We start from the raw sequence: 22,340 nt of genomic DNA, 5'->3' as shown, positions 1-22,340 counted from the left end.
TTCAGGGTCAAGAGATAATTTTTATTCACCATCACTGCCCACTTACACCAACCTGCAAAACTTAGTGAAACTCTTGTTAGTTAACAATGCAAATGTCAGTTCAGATCTCAGAAATCTCTATCCCCCACAAAAAGTCCTGAAGTATGGGAAATCCTCAATGTATTTATTTATAAAACAAAACAACAACAAAAAAAACCAACTATGGGAAATGTTTCTAACACTTCATGATACAGCCTAGATGCACATATCTAGCCAAATAAATACACACCAAATAGTACAGACAGTTTCTTTCACATTTATATCAAAAACAACCATGAAGACAGGATTTTAAACAACTGGTAGTTTATTTACCCTACTTAATGAATCCTTCCACACTGTAATTTCCTAAGTCCTCTGATCTTTTTTCATAAATCCCTGTTCTTATGAATGAAGCATTCTAACAGTGAGAACCAACATAGGCAACCAGAATGAACCTTCTTAAAAATGAAGTAAGATCAGGCTGACTTTGGGATGGTTTCCTTCAGGGTTTCAGAATCTTCTGGCTCATAATAAGGTTCCAAAATAGGTCTTAATTTGACTTCTCCTGGTAGTTTTTGAGGCTCTTCTCTCCTGCTTCCATCTCTCAAAAGTGGAACCAATGTTTTCCAGTTTTTCCCTGAAACTAAACAGGCAAGGAATGGTTAATTTTTTTCCCCTCTGCAAAAAACAGAAGAAAACATACAATTGGTTTAAAGGTGATGAAGGAAGAAGAAAGAAGCAGGAAGAAAGAACTTTGTGGGTTTTTTCCATCCTGTTCCATGAGTTTCCCATATTTCAGCTGTCAAGTACAGTAGAGACTGATCACGTGAGTTCAGAGCCTCCTAAGTAGCCTTTGGCTACTTGGCTGCCATCACACACTATCCCATCTCCTCAGGAATTACACATATTATCTGCCTTGTAAAACCTACAATCAGAATTTTCAATCTATGGGGCTTCTATTCCAGAGTAAAACTGCCATGTGGATAATGAGCCCACTTAATCCTTTACATTTTGTGCTGCCTAAAAATGCAGTTCACTTAACTACTGCCATTATCACTAAGCACATAAGATGTCTGCTCTCTAACAATTAATCAACACACTTTCTATCACTGGTGTGTAGCCCACAGTAGGATTTAGGTCTTGGAAACCCTCACCTCTGCCAGGCTTAATGAAGTAACTGGGATTTCGTTTGAGGCCCTGAGAGCAGCCAGGATCTTCATTGATTATGCCCAGGTTAGTATTCCACGTGGACCAGTTCACTTCATCTACCCTGCAAGAGAGAACAACAGAAAATATCTGTATCCTAAGGATCCCCAGACAACTCCAGGATGAGTTTATATCACACACTGCCACCTCTCAAGCCTCAGAGCTGACCCAGAGAACAGATTAAAATGACTCCTGCAGAGAGTGTGCATGCAGTACTGTTCAGAGGAATGCACTCAGGGGAAAGTTCTGTTTCCCACTACCAGATACCATCATGTTTTTCTATAAAAGATTGTCCATTTGATATACAAACAGGTTACCTAAAGCACCACCTGTAATCATCCTGGCCATCAGGTGTGACCCCCACCAAGACTTTCTTCCCAGACCGGAAGGAGCGCCCCAGACAGTTCAAGTAGCTGTTCTCAATATCCAAGATTGTGATGGCTCTCTACCAAGTAAAAAAAAACCAGACAAATCCTGAATTCTGCCTTTATTTAAAAAACCTTGAGCATTCATCATTGTCACCATTTTAGAGCAGGCATTGTAAGCATCTCTGAAACATCACCCTCATTAATATGTCATTAAAAATGCTGAATTTCTGCCCTGTGATTAGAACTACGAAGTTTGCTTTCCTATCTCAGAAAAAACCTGATGTGCCTTTATGAGTCTGGTAAAGATTGTTTATTCCCCTTGGATAGTCTCTGCCTTCATAGTCTGATCAGGATTTTCCATCATCAAAAGCCCAAATAATTCTGTCTAATTACAAAGGTACTTCTTAAATTCTGAACATCTGTGGAACATTGGGAACATCTGCTCAGGCAAAATGTCAAATATTCATGGAAAAGGAACTAATACACTTTTTTTAGGAACGCTTCAGGAGAGCGAGAAAGAAACAGTGACCTGCTTGTTAGAAACATGTCAGTCCCTAAAGATCCTCTGAAATTTCTTATGAAATTTCCCCACACCTTCCTTCTTGGATAGCAGCCTCACAGACCCAACATACCTGGAGTTTCCAGATGCTCTTGCTCTCCTGTGCAATTTTGCTGACAGTTTCCCCCATCAGTGCGATAAGCATGTTGAGGAGGAGGATGTATGTGAGGATGACATAGAGAACCAAAAGGATGACAAACACAGACTTGAACTTGTAGTTCTCTGTGAACTCCAGGTCCCCCATCCCAATGGTGAACTTGAAAAGCTCCAGGCAGGTGTAATACAGACTGTTGTAGGAGGGGCGGCTTCGTTTCATGTGGCAGCATCGGGCATACTCAGAGCTATTTGTGTCTTGCCCCTCGTTGTCATCTTCAATTAAAGTCACCACAGCTGTTGCAAAAGAGGAAGCACACATGTAGGATAAAACTACAATTTCATATTTCCATTGCAAGCAAAGAAAATGAGAATAAAGCTGATATGTTGCCTTCATGGTGCTTTGTCCCTGGTACTCTATAAAATATTCTCCATAACTGCCACCCTCAGAAAGTCCTGTCTCAGTTTCATGTATATAAAAACAACAAGTCTGAGCCACTTGAAAAGTAGAATTTTTCTGAGATTCTTTAAGATAACAAAAAGTAACTCCAAGTATGGTATTACCTGTAGAAAATCCCAAGAGGAATACTAGATAGACAAACATGAAGCGACATAAATCTCTCAGGATCATCTGCAACATGGAAACAGAGTATTTTTATATTGCTAACAGTTTGCACACATATGCAGGATAATAATTTCATCTTTGTAACAAGAAAACACATCAAGACAGTTGCATCTTTCTTCCCCACTCAGGCTAGCTGGCTACATCATATATAAAGGTTTATTAGCCAGCTATTGCCTTTTAGCTAATTGCTCTGTTTGGTAACAATTTATATTCAAAGATGTTTCCAGATGGTAGAAGGCTGTGCCACTTCACACCAGACCACTCTGCACTGTTCTCATCCATTTCTATCCAACTGTGGTTATTTTGAAGCATAGCAGGTAAAAATAGTATCAAGACTGCTCTAAAATGTATGGATGAGGAGCAGGAGTTTTTTCTCATACTTTAAATCGTATCACTTGACTCAAAAAGTAATGGCCAAGTATAGCTGAGTGACACAGAATTTCCCAGTGGTATCATGGAGGTAGATATGGTGACTTCTCTCCTAGAAATGAGGTTGTTGGCAACAGTTTCCTGATCTGAGCACTCAGCTGGGCCCATCACCCACCCTCTGGACTGACCTTGGCAATCATGACAGAGTAAATGCCCATCTGCTGGAAGCCACGGGTGTAGTACAGCATGTTGGCCCAGCCCAGTGCCAAGGAGAAGACCATGAAAGCCACGTACAGTTCCTGGCCACAGAAGTACAGCACCACAGAGCTCAGGAGGAGCAAGGAGTGAACAAAGCTGAAAGGTAAGCATGGTCTGACTGCAGAGTCCTGATTTGGCTACAGATGTGGGAACAGAGGAGCCCCATGAGGTATATACAGCAGAATGAGGTATTCTCCAAAACACAAAGCAGCCTTGGCAGACACTTTCCCTCTCACCTTCATTCTTCCCCTTCTCAAATCCTACAGTTCCTCCTGAAAACTCCTCAGTTTCCCCACATGCAAACTCCCAAAGTCTCAACCCTGACCTTTGTGACTCAACAGTAGAAAAGTCCTTAAAAACACTAATTTCTTCAGTACTCCTTCTTTCCACCAACCCATGAAACTGCCCTGTCAGCTGCACTCCAGCTGGAAAGAGAAAGGGCACAAATTATTGAGAAGCAAAGGTCTCTTTAGGAATGAGAAGATTTCTGCACATCCAATGCATGAACTCAACTGGAAGCCCAACTTGGAGATCTGTGTCATGCAGCAGTTGGAAACAATCACTGAACTTTTAGACACCTCATTTGCTTTACCTCCAAAGGAGCTCACTGATCCAGAGTCACTTGTTCAAATGCTATGATATCCACTGGAAAGTATTTTTTAAGGACCCAGGAAATTATAGCAAAGCACCTTCCTATTTCAAGTGGCTTCAGCCAGTGCAACAGATCTCACACAGTAATTTAATTCATGCTGAAATGCAACCAAAGATATTGGAGCTTACAAAAGAACCTCACTGTAGCTGTCAACTACCAGTGTCTTCAACGATGGGCGCCTCTGTATGAAATATTGTATCTGGAAAAAACAAAAAAGGGAATGAAGACCAGGTCAGCATTCAAGAACAGATGTTTCCCATGTGAATGCATCAACTAAGCACTGGTACCCGTACCAGGGATGTGGTACCTATAAAGCATCTCAAGAAAAGCTCCAACACAACACTGCTATAACTAGGGGAGGACTCTTGCAGTAACACTTGACTCTCCTCACTTTGGGTGCCTCATTTGAGGACAACAACCCATTCAGTCACTGGCTTGAGGACCTGTGGTTCACTGTGCACTCTCCACTGGCTGCCAAGAGGAAGCAGAGGGACTTTAGGCTAAGACAGACAATCTTCAATAGGTGCCTGGCTATTTGCAGTACCTCATTCTTAAGCTTGGCTAATTGCCAAGATGCTCATTGACTTCTAAGAATAGTCTTTTTTAACACAATAGATAAAATAGCTGTATCTTAGCCTGGGGGCTCATTCACAACCCAATAACTCCTAATCAAGCCAAAGAAAAAGAAACATAGCTATTGACTAAAACATCTTTAGCAGCCAATGTTAATTAACAGAAGAGGCATGTTTGATTCCCTCCTGCATCTATCCAAACAGCAAAAAGTAAATGTTTCAAGTATCTTACCCCCCTGAAAAAAAAATAGAGACCTCCCAGTACGCTCAGGATCTCTCCAGTCACTCGAAAATATTCCCCGGTGCTGTGATGAAACTTGAAAGGAGGCTGTATAAGACATGAAAATCAGGCAGGAAATTGCTGGCTTTGCCAGCAGCTGAGAGCAACTACATTTCTGGGGTAACAGGGTAGGTTTCTGAATGTGTTGCAGCAAAGGGACAAGATTGGGAAGCAAGCAGGGTCAAAAACTCCCTCCTGCCTTCATGAAAGCAGAAAATTTTGATGTTGGGAGCACACATTCAAATGGGAGGCAGATCTGGGTTATCAGGCACTGGGTGGTTCCCCTGATACCTGACAGCAGTAACATACCTTTTCCACCTTTACAGGTCTGTAGTAAGCAGCTGTGGTGAGGATGATGATATGTATAGCATAGACAAAGAAGTTGAAGTAAAATAAGTGTTTGACAAACCGGTCCCACTTGTCCTGCAGCAACCTGTTAAGGGGTTCCACCAGCAGCATCTCGTGACGGTTCTGAGCAGAAGAAAGGAAGAAATCTTGATGGGACCAGTATGCACTGGGCTTTGGAAACAACACATGCTCCTTTTCAGCAAGTGCTCCCCATCGTACCCTCTAAACTCAGGAAGGGAGATTGTCATTTTATAGAAATGAGGCAAAAGACACTGTGTGGAACATGGAGGTCTTCCCCAACAGTCTGTGAATAAAATGCCAAGGAGGTGAATACTCACTGGTGTTTCACTACTGTAGGCAATAATCTCAAGCACAGAATTCTTCTCACATGTGTCTACACAAGACAGGTCATAAAGAGATGAGTGAACAGGTCCATAAGCCCATTCAGTGAACTTTCTAGACAAGTGTCTGCACTCAGGATCTTTCATCTCTCGTCTGAGGATGTATGCAAAAATCTAATTGCAAAAGAACAAAACAACCAACATTTCAGTGCTAATGGACTTCTGGTTCCCCAGTATCTCCACAAAGATGGATTATTTCCCCCTAGTTTTAACTGTGCTGAAGTCAAACCACTAGAGCACTGCAGAGATCAAAGCCTGAAGTAAACAAAATTAATTTTCTCACTGGATTCTGGGAAACAAGAAATACAAACAGTGCTTACAACTTGCCATTATCTGTTTCAAAACTGCAAGAGAAAACCAGAGATGTGTGATACACATCTCTGAGCAGTCATTTTTAATGGGGATTGCTGGAAGGTTATATCAGCCAGTCAAAAGTACAAGGCCTCTAGTAGTTCAGGTGACTGCAGAGACCAGCTTTCTGTTTTCACCTTGACTGCCTTGCATGGCAGAGGTGTATGAATAATGCCAGCTGGGCACAGACACACACACACACTTCACAGCCTTTAGAAGACTATACAGCTTTTTATGTTACTATGCAGCACCATTTCCTCTTAACTAAAAGGCCTCAACAAGCAGTGATAAAATCTGTCTTGCATAAATGTTTTGTGTGTACCCTGTGTAACTTAATACAGTGATGGGACAGTTAAACACATCTGCTCACCTACCCCTATCTTCCCTGTTTTGGCTGCCAGAGTTAATGGAGTCAGCCCTTTCTTGTTGGCAAGTTCTTCTAGCTTCAGGATTGGATTAATCTTGGCACCAAGGATCAATATGTTATTGTACATCTTGGTAACAAACTTGGTATTGTCCTTAGTGTTATCTGCAATCTCCACCAGTGTGTGCAGGACCATGTTGCCCATGGAGTCCTCAGCAGCAATGTTGGCTGCCTGGTAGGGGTTCTCCAGGAGGAATTTCACAATACTGAGCTGGTTGGTGCAGGCAGCCAGGGACAAAGGCAGCTCCCCTGAGGGAAAGCAACAGAAAGCAGTGGTCAGAAAGCCCTTTACTACATGTGCATAAACAGAGAGATGATCATGTTGTTTTCACCTTTCCCCAGGAGAAGGTGAATTTCTCTGTGTGATACAGAACCAGTTCTTGTGGCAGCTGTTAGAATCACACTGTCTTGGGTTTAAGTGCACCACAAAAACATGACTGCTTAGAAAAAGCCACTTAAAAAGAGCCACCACAGAAGGTAAGATCCTTTCAAAGGGTGCAGTGCCCAGGAAACAAAGGGATGCAGACACCAAGCTCCCACTGAACACCAACAATTACCAAATGTGTTTCTTTATCATCTCAGCCTTTGGGACTAAGCATTTGGACTAAGTGGTAGAACAGCCCATCTGCTACTTCTGAGCCCCCAGTACCACATAAACAGGATTATTTAACAGCTTGTGCTTGGGACAATGCTAGGATAACTCAATCAATAAAGCCCACACTGTGCTCACCCCTACCAAAATAAAAGCCAGGTTTCCCTTTGATTTTCCTGAAGAACTCTCCACAGGCTCTTGCATGAACATCTGCTCCGTTTTGGACCAGAAGCTTCACCAGGTCCACGTTCCGCCTCTCAATGGCGATGTGAAGTGCAGTCTGGCCTGCAGAGACACTCATCAGACACAAATCTTCAATGTTTAACACAAACTGAGAGCTTCCAGGCACCAATATTCACCCAGCTTCACGTAAGATGGTGGCAGTGAAAGCTTTGCAGACTAAGAAGCTCTAGAATTGAACAAAAAAAAAGGTGGCACGGACAGGAAACACAAGTTCCCTGAACCTGGTGTTAAATCACTGTGTATCAAAAATGGCAGAATCACACCTAACAGTGCATGTGTGCTCAGGCACTCACACAATGGAACTTTGGGATGCTGCATCCTCAGGCATAAATCCTCCTACCTGTTTGCAAGCCCTGCCTAATCTTATCTTCAGCCTCAGTGCCAAGAATATTCACCCAGCAGCTGTTTCTCTTACCCTTGTAGTAGTTGTCAGTATACTCTGCATTAACAAACTCTTTCAGAGTTCCAGTTTTCCTTGCAATGTCCAGTAGCAAGGGAATGGTATCATTCTTCCCATCATGTAGATTCAGCATGGCTTTCAGCAAGCAGGTTTTCCCAGTTTCTGGCTCTGTAAAACAAAAGATTGCAGTTCTGTAGTAGTGATTACAAACCTCCCATCCATCCCCAGGCATGAAGGAATTAATGAGGTTCTTTCCAAAGGACAAGAAAACTCATTCAGGGTTTCACAGAAAGTTCCAGCTTTTCTGCATTCTCCTGTAACCTTAAAATCAATTGTCCAATTTACTGGGAAGCACTGGCTATTAGAGGGCCCCCTGCAGATGCTTAACACAATTATGGTGATTTGTTTTCATCTCAGGAGAACTGCTAGAAAAAGAGGGAAACTTAAGGTATGTGACACTGAAGGGTACCTTTGAACTCATCATCTGTGAGATGCTTCAAGGTTCTCTTAAGGTAGAGCAGCAGATCATCCAAGTCCCTTGTGTTGCCTTGGGCTACAGCATCAAAGATTCTTCTGCGGTCATAAAATTTGAAAGCTTTTTCTGAGCAGCCTGTGATAGAATCTGTAGAGAGGTGCCTAAAAGGGGTAAATTTCAGTTATCTAAAGTCAGAAAAATAGCAGACTGTTTATAAACTGCCCAAACACTATTTTCCATTTCCTTGTGTGAAGCACTACAGATCAGTATAGATGGATCTGCAAAGTCTACAACATCATCTGCAATGAATTGTTCTATAAAATTATGCATCTGCTACTGAAAAGTTGAGAACCAGACCTAAACGTGGCATTGAAGTATGGCAGAGTAACTGCAGATGCAATGCTCCTTCTTTTGGCCTAGAAAATAGTGAAACTGAAAAAATGGGCACGCTCACAGAGAGAATAAATGCTCCCCTAGGAAATGGTCTGCAGCTGTCAAGCTGTTCATTATAAACAAATTTTACCCAGCAAACTTACTTGTGAAGTTTCCTTCTCTCCAAATTGGCATGAAATTTGATGAGAGAAGGTGCTATCAGGTGATCCATCTGGTACAAGGAGTCCATGGGAGCCATGTCCTTGTCACTGTCACCCATCACAAACCTCCCACGTCTTGCAAAAATGTTGCTTTTGAGTGGCTGCACCTTGGTGCTGGGCATTCCCTGGAGACTGTCAGACATTTCCAGCATGGAGTCCTCTCCATCTGAGTGTTCATCTGTCACGTTAGATTCCTCCATGTCAGAACTGCCAAATTTCTTCATCTTCCCAAGAATGGAAGACATGATGAGCAGACAGTCTGTGAGGAACCACACAAACATCTCAAGTCAGCATTTTATGGAGCCATGAGTCCCGTTTTGCTTAGGGCTGCTCTCCAGAAACATCAGGGAATGGACTGGTTGTTCTGATCCCAGAAGCTAGACAGATGGGCACATATTCACTTTGCCCAAAGTTGGAACTGTTTAGTAGGTCATTAACTCCATGCAGTTTGTCAGTGTGCCCCCACTGCCCTTGTCCATTTCAGGATGGGGAAGGCATGCCTGCATGTCCCAGAGCCTGCCAGCCACCCCACTGCAACCATTTCTGCTTAAAACTCCATCCTCCAATCATTGTCACAGCCTGAACAACCCCAAACCTAAACACAATGTCTGCTTTTCTTCTCTACTTTCTAACTGGTTTGTGCCACAGTATGTTCTGCATTAGGCCTGTGAGAAAAGCCAGTCAGTGCCATAACCATCTCAGTGCACAAAGCACAGAGGGCTTCCTGAGTGTAGGAAACTGTCACTTCAAGGCTTCACCACAGATAGAGCAGTGGTAGATGAAAACTGGTGTGTCTGATTGTAGGGAGATTTGTGTCACCTCAAACATGAGACAGAAAGGGGAGGGCTGCCACAAACAAGAGATGACTGTGAGACCACACATCTGATCTTGTCAGCTTCACAGCCACAAAGGGTTTGACACAAGTTAACAAACATACTGAAAGGAGAGCAGGCTTTTTTTTTTTTTTTCCCTTTTTCTTATTAAACTTTTAACCTTGGTCTTCATACTACCAAATTCAAAATATTCTGGAACTCCAGCAGTGAGGACAGGAATGCATCATATCTGAACTGCTGCACAGCCACAGAAAATTCTCCAAAATTCTAGATTGCTTAGAAACCTTACAGCACAGGAGTGTTGCAAAATCTTTAAAAAGCCTTCAGTTATAAACTGAATTACAGCACTCAGTAACCTCTCTACATTCAGTATGAAAGCAACATCATAAACATGGTTCAAGGTTGTTTATCTTCAAGAAATATCCAGAGGGGTTGTTTACAAAGCTACATTGTACATGAAAGCTTGAGTTTCAGTTCTATGGGACAAGCTAACATCCAGGGTCACTGACATTTTTCCCGTGCAAGGAGGATAGGAAAGGAATTTTTGCCAGGCATTTGTATTTTCTGTAACTTTGTACAACATACATACAAAGAAAATATCAATTTGCAAACTAGCATACTTAGGATTACTGGAAGCAAAAGAGCAACATACAGGTGAACTACTGATGACAGCAGTTAACTCACAATGTCCTCAGCTCACCATTCAAGTTCTTTGGGTACTTACAATCACTCTGAAAGAATAATATGTCTTATTAATTGTTCTATAAATAAGAAATCCCATATAGAAAAATATTGCAATTAAAAAAAGTTATATTTAAAAAAAAAAAAATGGAAAAAACCCACACTGAGAATAAAGCAATATGTAATTTTAGGGGTTTTTTTGTATTATTTAAATTAATGTGTATTGAGCCAAAAATATCAGAGAGATGGCTATGAAAAATGGAATCACCCATTTTCCACAGAATAGGTGCAGTATTAACATCCACAGAACAGACTCACTCCTGGCAATTTGCTCAAACCTGTTTCAGTCATTATATCTGGTTTTCTTTCCAAACCCTCTTGGTAATATCTTTGATAATGAAGACGAAACCACATTTCCTCATGAGTGAATTTGCAAGGGGAACAAGCTTCAAAATTCTATGGAAAGATTTTTGGGAAAAAGAAATCCTAAAAAATGCACGACCTTCTTAAAGTCTTTGAATCCTATGTGTACATTGTTGTTTGAAATAATAAATGAAATATTTTTCCTAGAATATCTAACCCGATCACATAATAAATACCAAAGGGAGACTACAACTAACACCCATGATATTCAAATATACATGCAGAACTTACAAATATTGCCCAAAAAATCCTGTCTTCAGCAAAACAGTCCAGCCTCAGTGAACACCCTCTGATGCACAGGAATTTGCTGCCAGATATTCCTCCTCCAAGGAGCTTGGACTGAAAAGACCTCAGAGTTTGCTTCTCCACTTCATTTGTCTGCAAACGTGCCCTATGTGTCTGATGATTTTTTAGAATCAATGGAACTTCACTAGAAAAATAGGGAATAGAGTAATAAGATCATTAAGATCAATTCTGGAACCAGAAGCCTCAGTAGCTTCTATTCCCAGGAGCTTAGCAAAGCTCTTTACAAGAAATGCTGTAAGTTGCTGGGTTTTTTTTCCACCCCCTTTAATTGCATCCAGTAATGGATACTCTTTCTCCAGATTTCCTCTTTGTAAATACACTCAAAGCTTGCAAAAACACCCAGACCACAGGACAACAATTGTTTCTGTGGGTCAGTTCCATTTCAATTTGAAAACTTTGTAAAATATGCCACAACTTTTCTCCTAGATCAGCCATCTTCCTGGACATCTTTCTTGGGCAGCTGCTTTAAAGCCCCACCAAGTATTTTACAGATGAGCTGATTCTGAACAGAGTTGAGGGAAAACCAATGACACAGAGGACCTAAGGCCATTGTATCATTCCATGTTCTTGCTATGTTTTATTTAAATAATACATATATGTAAGTCTGCTTTCCCATATTAATGTCATTAGGCAAAATAATGTTATCTAATCTAGAATAGATCTAACACCCTTAAAGATAAAAGCAGTGTGATATATTGTTAAGTATTTTACTTACTTAAGACCTTTTTGCCAAAAACTGGTCTAGTAAAACAGCTTTTCCAGCAGGCTGAGCTGATAGGCTGCAGGTGATAGGTTAGAAGCATCCTCCAGACCTGCAGCTCCTGAGGTTTTGAGTTAGATCATGAAATTACCCAATGACATTATCTGCTTTATGTTTTGCAAAAGGTAACTACCTTTCCTGTCTTGCCACCTATCCATGTATGAATAACAGAATACAGTATTTGCCTTTTTAACAGCAAACTAATTACACTCCTTAAATCACCCCATGGCATGGCACTCACAAGAGATAAGATGCCTATTTATTAATGCATAAGTATAGATTACCAATAAGCCAGGTCCTTAGCTGGTGCTCCTGGAACTCTGCTGAGCAGAGCCCCTCACTCAGCATCACAATTATCTCTCTCCAGCTCACAGACTGCTTTGGAAATGATATGGATCAGTACAGGGTCTGCCTTATTCCATCTCCAGCTTCTTGCTGGTCCCTTTAGCTAAATACTCTTTCCCTCTCCTCTCCCATTCCAGACACCAGCTCCTTTCAGTCTTACTGCTCTCTTTGGGAGATTTCTGATATTTTCTGAGGTTTGATGCCTCCTCCATCAGCTTCCTTGATGTGTGTTTCTTGGGAAGATGCTGTTTCCTTCCTACCAGCAGCACTCCATTGCTTTTTCCAACAGTGGTAGGACATATCATGCTCCATCTCAGTAGGGGACCTGGTTCAAAGGTACAAGATGTAAAAACTTATCTAGACAGGCCAATAATAAACAGGAAAGAATTTAATCTTGTTTTTGGGTCCTGCATCCAGAATGCTGAACTGAATTTGTGAGACTTCCATGCTGGAGAATGATTTTACCCATTCAGAGCCTTCTCCACCACTGCAAATGGAAAAACATCAGCACGTGTACTAATGATCTGGAAGCTGTATCCTCCAGATGTGGTTCTTTCCAGTTATTCAATAAAAATGAAAGCAGACCTGCTGATGCAAAAATATTTTAAAATAAAATTAGAGTGAGAACTACATATAACACAATTAAGAGTTTTTACAAAATCCACACTGTAATTCCTATATATGCCAATAGTTCCCTCAACACAGCATTGAATAGATGCCTGGAGGGAGATGGAAATTAATCCATCTCTAATTAAGATCTCAGAGCAGCTTTCTTACTACAAAGAGGAGGCAGTCCTGATGTTGCTAATGGGCAAGGTAGGAATACACTTCCACATTTCAGTTGGAATACTTCTAAGTAATGAAATTGTATCCAGATAAAACGAAATTACCCTCCTTCCTTCCCAGTCTCATTTGAGCAAAAAAGGTGTACATCCACCTTGTTTACCACAAATTCTGATTGTTTCAGAGAGGCCCTAGTCCATTCTACCACCCAAATCCCAAAACAATTGTCTGAATAAAGAAAATACTTTTATCTCACCCTGTAAATGTTTTTTCCACTTAGATATAAGCCCCACATTCCATTTATCTCCCATCATAGTACTGACCTAACCTTGCCTTTCACATTAGTCAACTGTCCTTGACCTGGCAACCCACAGAAATAATCCCCCATGTTATATTTTAATTGTTTGTTTATGTTCAAGCAAAGATCTTTTCCAGAGACAACATGCAACGTGAGAAAACTGGCACTCATTCTGTCCAAGAGCCACCCAACTCCCCAAACAAGGCTGACATCCCTGTCTGCTGCCCATATATATGTATATTGTGAGACAGCTTATTGACAAGAAGTACCTAATGAAAGCAACAGACAGCTACTCATGTCTCCTGGTCCTTCTAAACAGATTTCCTACCAGGAAAATGAGCCTCACATGAAATATCATTTTATGCAGAATTTTAATGGATCTTCCCTTAGTCACTCAGTCAAATTTAAGCTGATAATTACTTCTCATTTCACAAATGGGAATGAGAGAGCAATGAAACGTGCAGAAGCAGAAGACATTAAATGCAAGCTTTTCTCTCTTTTTTTTTTTTCCTCCCCCCCCCACTGTAATGAGTGAGATGGCATGGTGAATACAACCCCAGAAAAAAATTAAGGAAGTGAAAGGAAACGCTGCACAGCCAGGAAACGATTTTAAAATAAAAATTAAAAAAAAACCAAGAAGTTTTGTCCCAGGCCATTGCAAACAACGACTTTATTTTCTGTGGACCATCACCATGGCAGCCCCCACGGCAGCATCGACATCCTTCCCATAAACGACAGGGAATGGGAAAACCCTTTCCACCTCCTGGCGCAGCACCTGGTTCCTGGCGAGGGCGCTGCCGCTCCCCAGGACCCTCCTGACTCCCGTCTCCAGCAGCCGCGGCACAGGGAGCATGGAGCAGAGGTTCTCGACCACGCCGCGGCACAGAGCCCTCGTGATGTGACCCAGGGACAGGTCGGAGACAGCAATGTTGGTCACCGATGCCAGCTGCTCAGGACTGTGTCTCTCTCCAAATAAGGTTGGGTGGACTGAGAGTTTGCTGTCGTTCTGAGCCAAGGCTGCATTGATTATCTTTGAATAGATGGCAGATTCCTGAACCTGAAGCCCTGGGAAGCAGATGGGAAACACAGTGTTACTGCTGAGGGGTGTGGTGTAGCTCACCTGTGGAGGATTCAAATGGAGCTGATCCCCCTGTTCAGCAAAATATTGTACATCTTTCCCCCTGTCCCAGAGGTAATTGTTTTCCCAGGATTATGAACCACAGCTCCCCCATCCAATTGTATCTAGTGTCTGTTTAGGAATTTTTTCTGACTACAGAAACTCCTTTCCTGACAATACAACTATTTCTCTTTGCCTATACTGTGCTAAGTTACACTACACTAAGTATTTTAAAGGCCCTAATGGCTGGATTGCACCTGAATGGAAAGTTCTCTTTGAGTACTCACTGAATGAACAATTTTAGATCTTATTTCTGTATTACAAAACCCAAGAGACTACTAAAAAAACCCCAAAAGCCCAACCCTGAAGACCATATTTTAAACACTTAGAAGATATTGCACGAGTTTGAGTCTTGAAAAAACTGGATGAGTTTGAGTCTTAAAATCCATTAGAGTGCTACAAGATACAGAGCAAAAGGCAACTGATCTAATCAAGGGAGTCCTTCAGACTGCAGTCATACAATGTTAGATACTGTTCTCAAATTTGCTGACCTTTCCTTTGGAAAAATAACTTGCAAAAAATAATTTTCCTGTGTTCTTGAAAGAAAAACCTTGAGGCATTGTGAATATGGAGTCCAAGCCTGACTGTCCCAGCCTGTTCATAAGCTCCTGTGGGAAATTCCAGAGGTCTAGGAAGCATGACCCAGGAGCTGCATCCTTGTTCCTTGTATGGCGTAACAAAACAGTTCTAGGCTTGTTCCTTTGCCTTAGCTTCCTCTTACCTCACTGAATAATCTGAGTTTTAAGCTTTAATTATCCTTGAAATAGCTTACCTAGCTCTTCTGTCCACTGTGCCACCATGTCCACAAATGCTGCTAGGACATTGCCTCCATTAAGGGAGGCTGCCACTGCCAGGTAGTCACCACTGAAGTAGGGAAAATAAGTAACAGCTGAGGAAGGATCTGGTGTCTCTGGAGGCTGGAAACCCAGGGGCATCGAGATAGTCAGCTGAGCAGAGGTACTGATATTAAGAACTAGAACACAAAAGAAATAATTAAAAAAAAGAAAAAAAAAAAAAAAAAAATCAGCATTTTATCAGGCTATCCCTGAAGGAGGACAGTGAAAACTGAGTAAGATACCAAGATATCTTACCTGCATCAGTCTTCTCAGTCAGACAAGAATAAACAGAGCATTGGAAATCTCCCAGAGCAACTCCTACTTTTGCTCCTTTGGGAATTCCATGCCATGCACAGACTGTTGTGCCTGCAATACTGCCAGGGTCTCCCACCTCTGGAAGCAAGTGAACAGGAAAGCCAGATTTTTCCAATCTGCAATCAGAACAATATAATTGCAGGAAAGCAGCATGGGAATGTGTGTCATGACTACAGAGACCAATTTGAAGTGAACCTGGCCATTCATTTGTGGCTGCTGGACTTATGGATGCTTTCACCTATTCTGAAAGCTTTGTGTTGCACAGAAGCAGCATTCCATTTAAAGGGGATGGGCTAACTAGAATAGTCCAGAAGAATACATAGCTTTCCTTTATATATGACCTGGTTACTTGAAAGTATCCAGCAGTACATGTTCAGCAAGTTTAACTTACTGATGTCAAACAGACAAACAGTTCCAGGGTGAAGGCACAATCCCAAAAGCAGCAAAAAAATGCAACTTCTAAGTGTCAAAGACTTTGAAGCTTTCATGCAGTTAGTGGTTCAAAACCAAATCACAAAGTCAAGTCCAAACTCCTTACATAATCAAACTGCAAGATATTCTACATTGCTACAGCAAAACCCCCAGAGCAGTGAAAGTTTGGGAGGCCATACACAAGTTTCTGTCACTCTTCCATACCTTCATGAGCAGATCTTTTCATCTTGGAGTCCTGGCCTAACCTAAGCCCTGAAACATACAAGGCCTTAGCACTCAGCCCTGAAAGAACAAATCATTGAAATAAATAGGTAAATAAATAAACAAACTAATTTTCTGTAAGACTTCCAGTGAGTCTTAGCAGCTGGCAAAGGAGCTCAGCTTAAATAACTAAAGAGACCAGTTTGGTATACTTGGCCCCACAGACAAATCTCTCAGCTCTGCTGTCTCCTGTCTCAGGTATTTCTAAAAATACTATGCCAGAATTTATGTAATTTAAAGATACATATCTTACAAAACAGAGAAAACTCTGAATATTTTTTCACTACAGGCTACCCTACTTGATTAGGAGTAACTTTCAATCCCTTTTTATCAAACTGCAATGCACAAACCCTTCTGAATGACCTTAGCACTTACATGTCAGTATTCCAGCTCTTGTTTGTGCAATTAAAATATCCCCAGCTGGCAGCATTCTGGACAGACATGAGTGGCTTCTTCAGGTCACACAACATAGCAACCACATAGTCATGGATAGTGCCAGCTGCATCGTAAGACTTCAGAAAATCTGGACTTTTAAATAAAACATTTTAAAAACAAAAACATGAATGGAAATGTACTTAATGGCACAAAAAAAGCAGGAGCAAACCAAAGCAGCTGGAGTCAGGAATTCCACAAGTCTAAAGCAAGATCATGCCATGCTCCCTGCATCTGCAGAACACATGCTGGAAAAAACCCCAATCTAATACATTTTTCCCCATTTATTGAACCTGGACTCATTGCTGAGGAAGACACTGGCTCTTTGAGAAGCAGAGCACACAAGAAATGGAACTGAAAAGCAAATGGTGCTGATGCCAGGTCCTAAGTGAAAAATTGTATCCTCTGCAAACATGCCACAACAAAGCAGAGAATTTGTAACGCCTCATAGGGATCTCTGTGTCTAAGGAAGGAAGGAATGCAAATTAATTTAGGGACTGTTTGGTTTAGCATCTGGCAGGAACTGGGCAAAGCAACTCTCTTGCTGTTTTAGGCATGTTTGTACTTTTCACAATCTGCACAAAGCAAAACTGCACTGTTCAATTGCATCAGCAGAACTCCTCTGAGCAGTAGAATGGGCTAGAATTGTTCTGTGATACTTCAAGGCATCAGTTAATATATGGTCAGAAGCTTTTCTTTTCACAAAAGAGCCCAGCAGTGTTTTTATGAGGTCAGAGACTCCTGTGTGCTTGGTTGCATGTACTGAATGCTGCCATTTTCTATATTCTTTGACTACTTTATGATGATTACAGAGAACTGCAGCCCCTCAGCCAGTAGTGGCAGTAACATGTCACAGGAATACTAATTGTCACATAAATTCAAGATGAGAAACTGCCAGTAAAACAGCTCCAAGTACCTTTTCTTTAAATACCAGAAGGCTGTGGCACACCCAAATCCTGTAGCCAAGCTGATATGTGACTGTGGCAGAGGAAGAGAAGAGAGGAAGGCGGGGCTGCAGCGGCCGTCCTGCCAAGTGATGAGGTGACTGACTTCCTCTGGCTCAAAGGTGGGGCCTGTCCCACCCTCTGTCCACTTGCACCCTGAAACACACAGTATCCAAGAAGTTCAGTGATTCCCTGCAGCATATTCTGCCTGGCAATCTTCATTTCTGGACACTCTTGAGTAATTTGTCAAATATATTGGAAAAAGAGCAGACATGGAGCCAGCAGTCATTGTAATCAAATTAATTAGTCACACTTTCCAGCCCTAGATGTCATCCTAATGCTAGAACAGAGAATGGCACTGAAGGGCTTTCTTCTTGCCCAGAGAGACAAGCAAGTTGCACCTTGAGATATTTATTATACAACTTGAATAACAGGTGATCAACAACAACAAAAAAACCCACAGTTCTGCTATGGGAGCTAATGAGCTGATTTGACAGCTTGACAGCTCTCCCATACAAACCTTAACTGGGATCTGCCACATCACAACCTGGAGAATGCTGGATTAGTAAGGAACTGTCTGTGATGGATAGATTGTAGTTCCATCACTTTCTGAGCCAAAGCAATAGGAAATCTGGATCTGTAATGGACTGCAAAGTACTACAGAGCAGCTGTAGTGCATAACAAAGCTTCACAAAGGGTAGAATAGAGTTTGAATTCATTTTACCAGCCCAGCATGTTCCTTCTGAACACAGAACACTACACTTCTGATGAAACCTTCACATCCTTTCACACAAAGGCTTCGGTTAAATTATGGCAGCTTCTCAGAGCAGCTCAGAGCCTTCACAGCTCCAATCCAAAAGGCTTCTTCCTGCCCTGACATGCTCACCACAAACACTTCTGCAAAGGTCCTGTCCAGCAGCAGAGTAAGCAGTGCCATGGGATGTCTGTTGGCACACTCTGCAGTCACAGCACACCTCTGACCACTGCTGCTCTCCCAGGTGATGTCTGGCACACTGTGGGGACACACACCCCCCCTCCAGCTGGCTCTGTAACTGAAGCAGCTTTTTGGGTTTGGGCTAGGGATGGGAGCAGAGTTTCAAGCTGTGCTTTGTCAGTCGTCCAACAGGTCAGAGAAGATCCCCAGCTGCTCAACTGGCCAGCACAAACATGGCTAAAAGTCTTCCCTGGGCTGGGGACAGGAATCTGAAGTTACACTCCCACAGTAACAAGTAGCCACGAAAGCAGGGAAGTACGACATGAAACATGTAAAGCAAACACAGTTTCTCTTGTTCCCTTAATTCACTGCTCCATCAAGTCAGTTTTAACTGAATTTCTAACTGGTTTGCCTCTCTAGTTTTAAATGGATTTTAAGAAATATTATTAACCATAAATCTTACCCTAAAGGATTCCATTAAAAATGCATTTTGTGTCCCAAAGTGCATGGTTTCACTTAGTCTACTCAAAACAAGTGAGAGCAAACACCCTCTTTCCCTTGACAGAAAAGAAACAGAAGTGGCACATGGCTTTAGGAAATAAAATATTAACCAATATGACATAAGAATCTGTGTCTACCATGAACCCATGAGGCTCTGTTATGTAGCCCTTGGGACAGCTGGAAAGCAAGCAATGGCTCCTTCAGTCCATCAGCCTCTGGATTTCTTCTTTCTAATCAGTTTAGTATTTAACATAAAATTACAGCCAGTAATGAAGAGCAGAGTCTCTAAAAGCAATTTAGACCCTGACAACTTGTGACAGGCAGTGACCAGCACTTTTGGGAAATCTGTTCTATGGTTTACAATAAATCTTTGCTTAATCTGTGTAGCTCCCATTATTATAAGAGTGATATAATTGTTCAGATGTGCCCATCATAAAGCAAAAAGACATGGAACTGCATTCTGAAAGCCTTAGACTTTGGTAGGTTGTCATCCAAAAAATTAATCCATCCCTGTCTGACATGGCTGGCAAGCCAAGGCCTGAATATTCCACACATCCTCCCTGTCACAAATGCTGTTTGAGTATTTATTTGCACAATCAAACCCCACGTGGCTACCTCACTGCAGTTGGTTTTGTTCCTGAGGTCTTGGCCCTTCATTCCTCAAGCAGCTGAGCATTCAGAATCGTGACTATAATCATTCTTTCAGCTCCTACTCATTGAAGCATAAGCAGCAAGATGAATGCAACACAACAATCTAAGACTTGCTAGGAAAAAAAACAAACAAAACACCTTGAGATTTGAGAAGGGAGAAAAAAAAAGGCTGAAAGCATTGTTTATTGAACTTTCAAGCAGCACTTTCAACAGCATTTCTAAGTAGCATAGAAATATTCACTGCTGGAGAGCTATGCTATACAAATTCTAGCTTTAAGATGAAGCATAGTTAATTTTTCAAGGTATACACAGAACAGCTGCCACAGAATCATTAGAAAGGTTTCAAATACTGGGCAACAGCTATTGTTTGATGTGGTGAACAGTATTCCCCTCCCCCCAAAAGAAGTCATTCACATGAATCAGAAGTTCTTTCAACTGTCAGTAGATAGCACAGGATGGACAATTAGCAAGCCACAAATATGTTATTCCTCCTTCATATTAATAACTGTGCTGACTCTGCAGGGATCTCACAAGACTAAAGCCTGCAACTAATCTGTGTAAATAACACAGTCAACTACAGTCAGCAGCTGAAATTCCTGTAATTAAAGCAAAATTCCCACAGATCATCTTCTCTTAGTTCTGAAGACCAAAGTGCAAGTTTCACACTCTGAACAGGAATGCCAAATAATTAATATTACCTTTATCTTTTTTCCAAAACACAATCCCATGCATTTGTCCTGAAATGCCAATGTGAGTGACTCTTTGAAGCTGCTGCTGAGGTAGAGCAGCAAGGCATTCATTCAATGCTTTTATTATTCTTCGGACACTCTGCTCCATTCCCTGTAATCATAAAGCATTATTCTGAGCATGAAGCCATTAGAATTCAGGCATTGTATTTATTAAACAAGGCTCCTCTGGTCTGAAGTGAAGAACAGCATTCATTTAGCTTAATAGCATGTATTAGAATAACATTCACTAAATTAAAAAAAAAAAAAAGTAAAAACCACCATAAAACCACAAAAATTAAAAAACAAGACTGGAAAGTTGAGAGACAACAGCCTCTTAAACTGAAGGCCAAATAATTCTTAATTGCCTGAGTTATACTCAAATATACATTAAAAAAATCCATTAACACTCATTATATGTTTTCATTAGTTCACCTTATATGCTGTTGCTCTTTTTCCCCAGAGAAAGGATTATTTGTGTGTTGCCTTCCTTACACCTTCCTAAAGCCCCTTCCTAAAGCTACTTCCTTCCAATTTTGGAATATTTTGACATTAATACTTGGTTTCTAGATACTCTATTCCTAGAACTTACCAGCAAACTGATCTACTTGGCATACTGACCAAATGGTGCCACAAAAGCAGCTGCATTCCAGCTTTCACACTTCTGAAGATCCAGATTCCTTTGTGACAGACCAGTATGAAGATTATAAGCAAAAGTATTCAAGTATGTCTACATATAGATGTAAACTCATCTGCACATACATACTTTTGGCTGCATAAACATGATGTATAATGGGGAGTTGGCCTGTTTGGTATCTTTAGTCAGAAATTACCCTCTGAACTCATGACAGTATCAGGCCAGAGCAATGTCCATACTTGTTTTTTACGATTCTGACTCTTCCTTTTTCAGCCTGACCAACGCAATGGATGTAAAGATCTTTAATAGGAGAACATGTTCCTGGTGATTTCCACAAGGAATTTCCAGCTGTAATTCCAGCTTAGGTTAGCATGCAAAATGCCCTTCCAGTTGGCAAGTGATTGCTGTCTCCTGACTGGCAGCACCGAAGACAAGGTAATGATTCATAGGAGATCAGTTTTAGTTGTCTTAAGCAACTTTCCAGAACCTGACTCTTTCTTAAAACAGCTGTACTTGACCTTCTTGAACAGCAAACAGAGAGCATTTTAGTTCTATTTGCAGACATCCAGAAGCATGCAGCAACCATTTGTTAACCTAGGCACAAAAATAATCCAAGAAAGCCACTGCAAGGCTTCACAATGTGCCAGAACAACCCAGCTGCTACATGGCAAGGAGGGGACCCTTTGAGAGTCTGCAGTGCTATCTGCTACCCCTTACCTGTGGTCCAGCTTCCAGGCTACTGGTGTATGCCTGTGTCTCCCTGGAGCAGCTCCCTGCCACCACCAGCCCTCTCTCTGTCCCTTCCAACAGCGCTGCCTTCACCGACGTGGTGCCCAGGTCTATGCCCAGCACACAGGCAGGAGCAGGAGCAGGCCCGCCGCCCGCCTCTCTGCCCGCCATGGCTGGAGAGGATTGCATTCACCTTCCCCGCGTCTCTCCTTGATGGCGGGACCCAGCCCCGCCACGCTGAGCCCCGCACTGCTCCTCGCTGCCTCTGAGGGGGCCACGGATGCCGAGGCCACGATCAGCGCGGGCTCCAACCCCAGCAGCGCTCAGGGCCCGGGCAGAGAACGCGGCCCGGACTTCGTCCTTTGGCCGAAGATGTCTCCCCTCAGCATTGCCTGGGCGCTACCCCTCCCTCTTGATCGTGACAAACCATCCCTTCTCCATGCCTGCGCGGCGACTTGCGCCGCTTTAAACGCAACATGAACAAACAACCAAATCCGGGAGCCCTCCCGC

At 42.0% G+C, this 22,340-nt stretch overlaps 2 protein-coding genes across 6 annotated transcripts; both read right to left on the bottom strand.

Annotated features, from left to right (window-relative positions):
• On the bottom strand, window positions 1-13,897 carry TRPV1 (transient receptor potential cation channel subfamily V member 1). 5 transcript variants are annotated; one of them, XM_071764874.1, is made up of 17 exons: window positions 12,115-13,895; window positions 10,996-11,194; window positions 8,771-9,086; window positions 8,229-8,395; window positions 7,775-7,927; window positions 7,261-7,401; window positions 6,475-6,773; window positions 5,687-5,863; window positions 5,310-5,471; window positions 4,953-5,048; window positions 4,277-4,347; window positions 3,427-3,592; window positions 2,809-2,875; window positions 2,225-2,541; window positions 1,542-1,669; window positions 1,173-1,288; window positions 1-661 (listed from the first exon to the last, which is right to left on the bottom strand). In XM_071764874.1, the coding sequence occupies exons 3-17, from the start codon at window positions 9,070-9,072 to the stop codon at window positions 495-497; spliced, it is 2,529 nt and encodes an 842-aa protein (XP_071620975.1). In that variant the 5' UTR covers window positions 9,073-9,086; window positions 10,996-11,194; window positions 12,115-13,895; the 3' UTR covers window positions 1-494. The 5 variants fall into 5 exon arrangements, with proteins under 5 accessions (XP_071620975.1, XP_071620974.1, XP_071620970.1 ...); XM_071764873.1 differs by having other exon boundaries at window positions 7,255-7,401; window positions 10,996-13,897; XM_071764869.1 differs by having other exon boundaries at window positions 7,255-7,401; window positions 8,771-11,194; window positions 11,786-13,897.
• Window positions 13,897-22,328, bottom strand: SHPK (sedoheptulokinase). The gene is made up of 7 exons (XM_071764890.1): window positions 21,819-22,328; window positions 20,438-20,579; window positions 17,626-17,809; window positions 16,653-16,805; window positions 15,525-15,700; window positions 15,206-15,406; window positions 13,897-14,321 (listed from the first exon to the last, which is right to left on the bottom strand). Exons 1-7 carry the CDS (start codon window positions 22,017-22,019, stop codon window positions 13,927-13,929), a joined length of 1,452 nt encoding a protein of 483 aa, XP_071620991.1. The 5' UTR covers window positions 22,020-22,328; the 3' UTR covers window positions 13,897-13,926.
• Between the last annotated feature and the right edge of the window lie 12 nt (window positions 22,329-22,340).

This window comes from Heliangelus exortis, chromosome 21, assembly GCF_036169615.1.
Source record: "Heliangelus exortis chromosome 21, bHelExo1.hap1, whole genome shotgun sequence".
Classification (NCBI taxonomy): Eukaryota; Metazoa; Chordata; class Aves; order Apodiformes; family Trochilidae; genus Heliangelus; species Heliangelus exortis.
The sequence above is the reverse complement of the archived record's forward strand: the minus strand, read 5'-3'. Positions and strand labels throughout refer to the sequence as shown.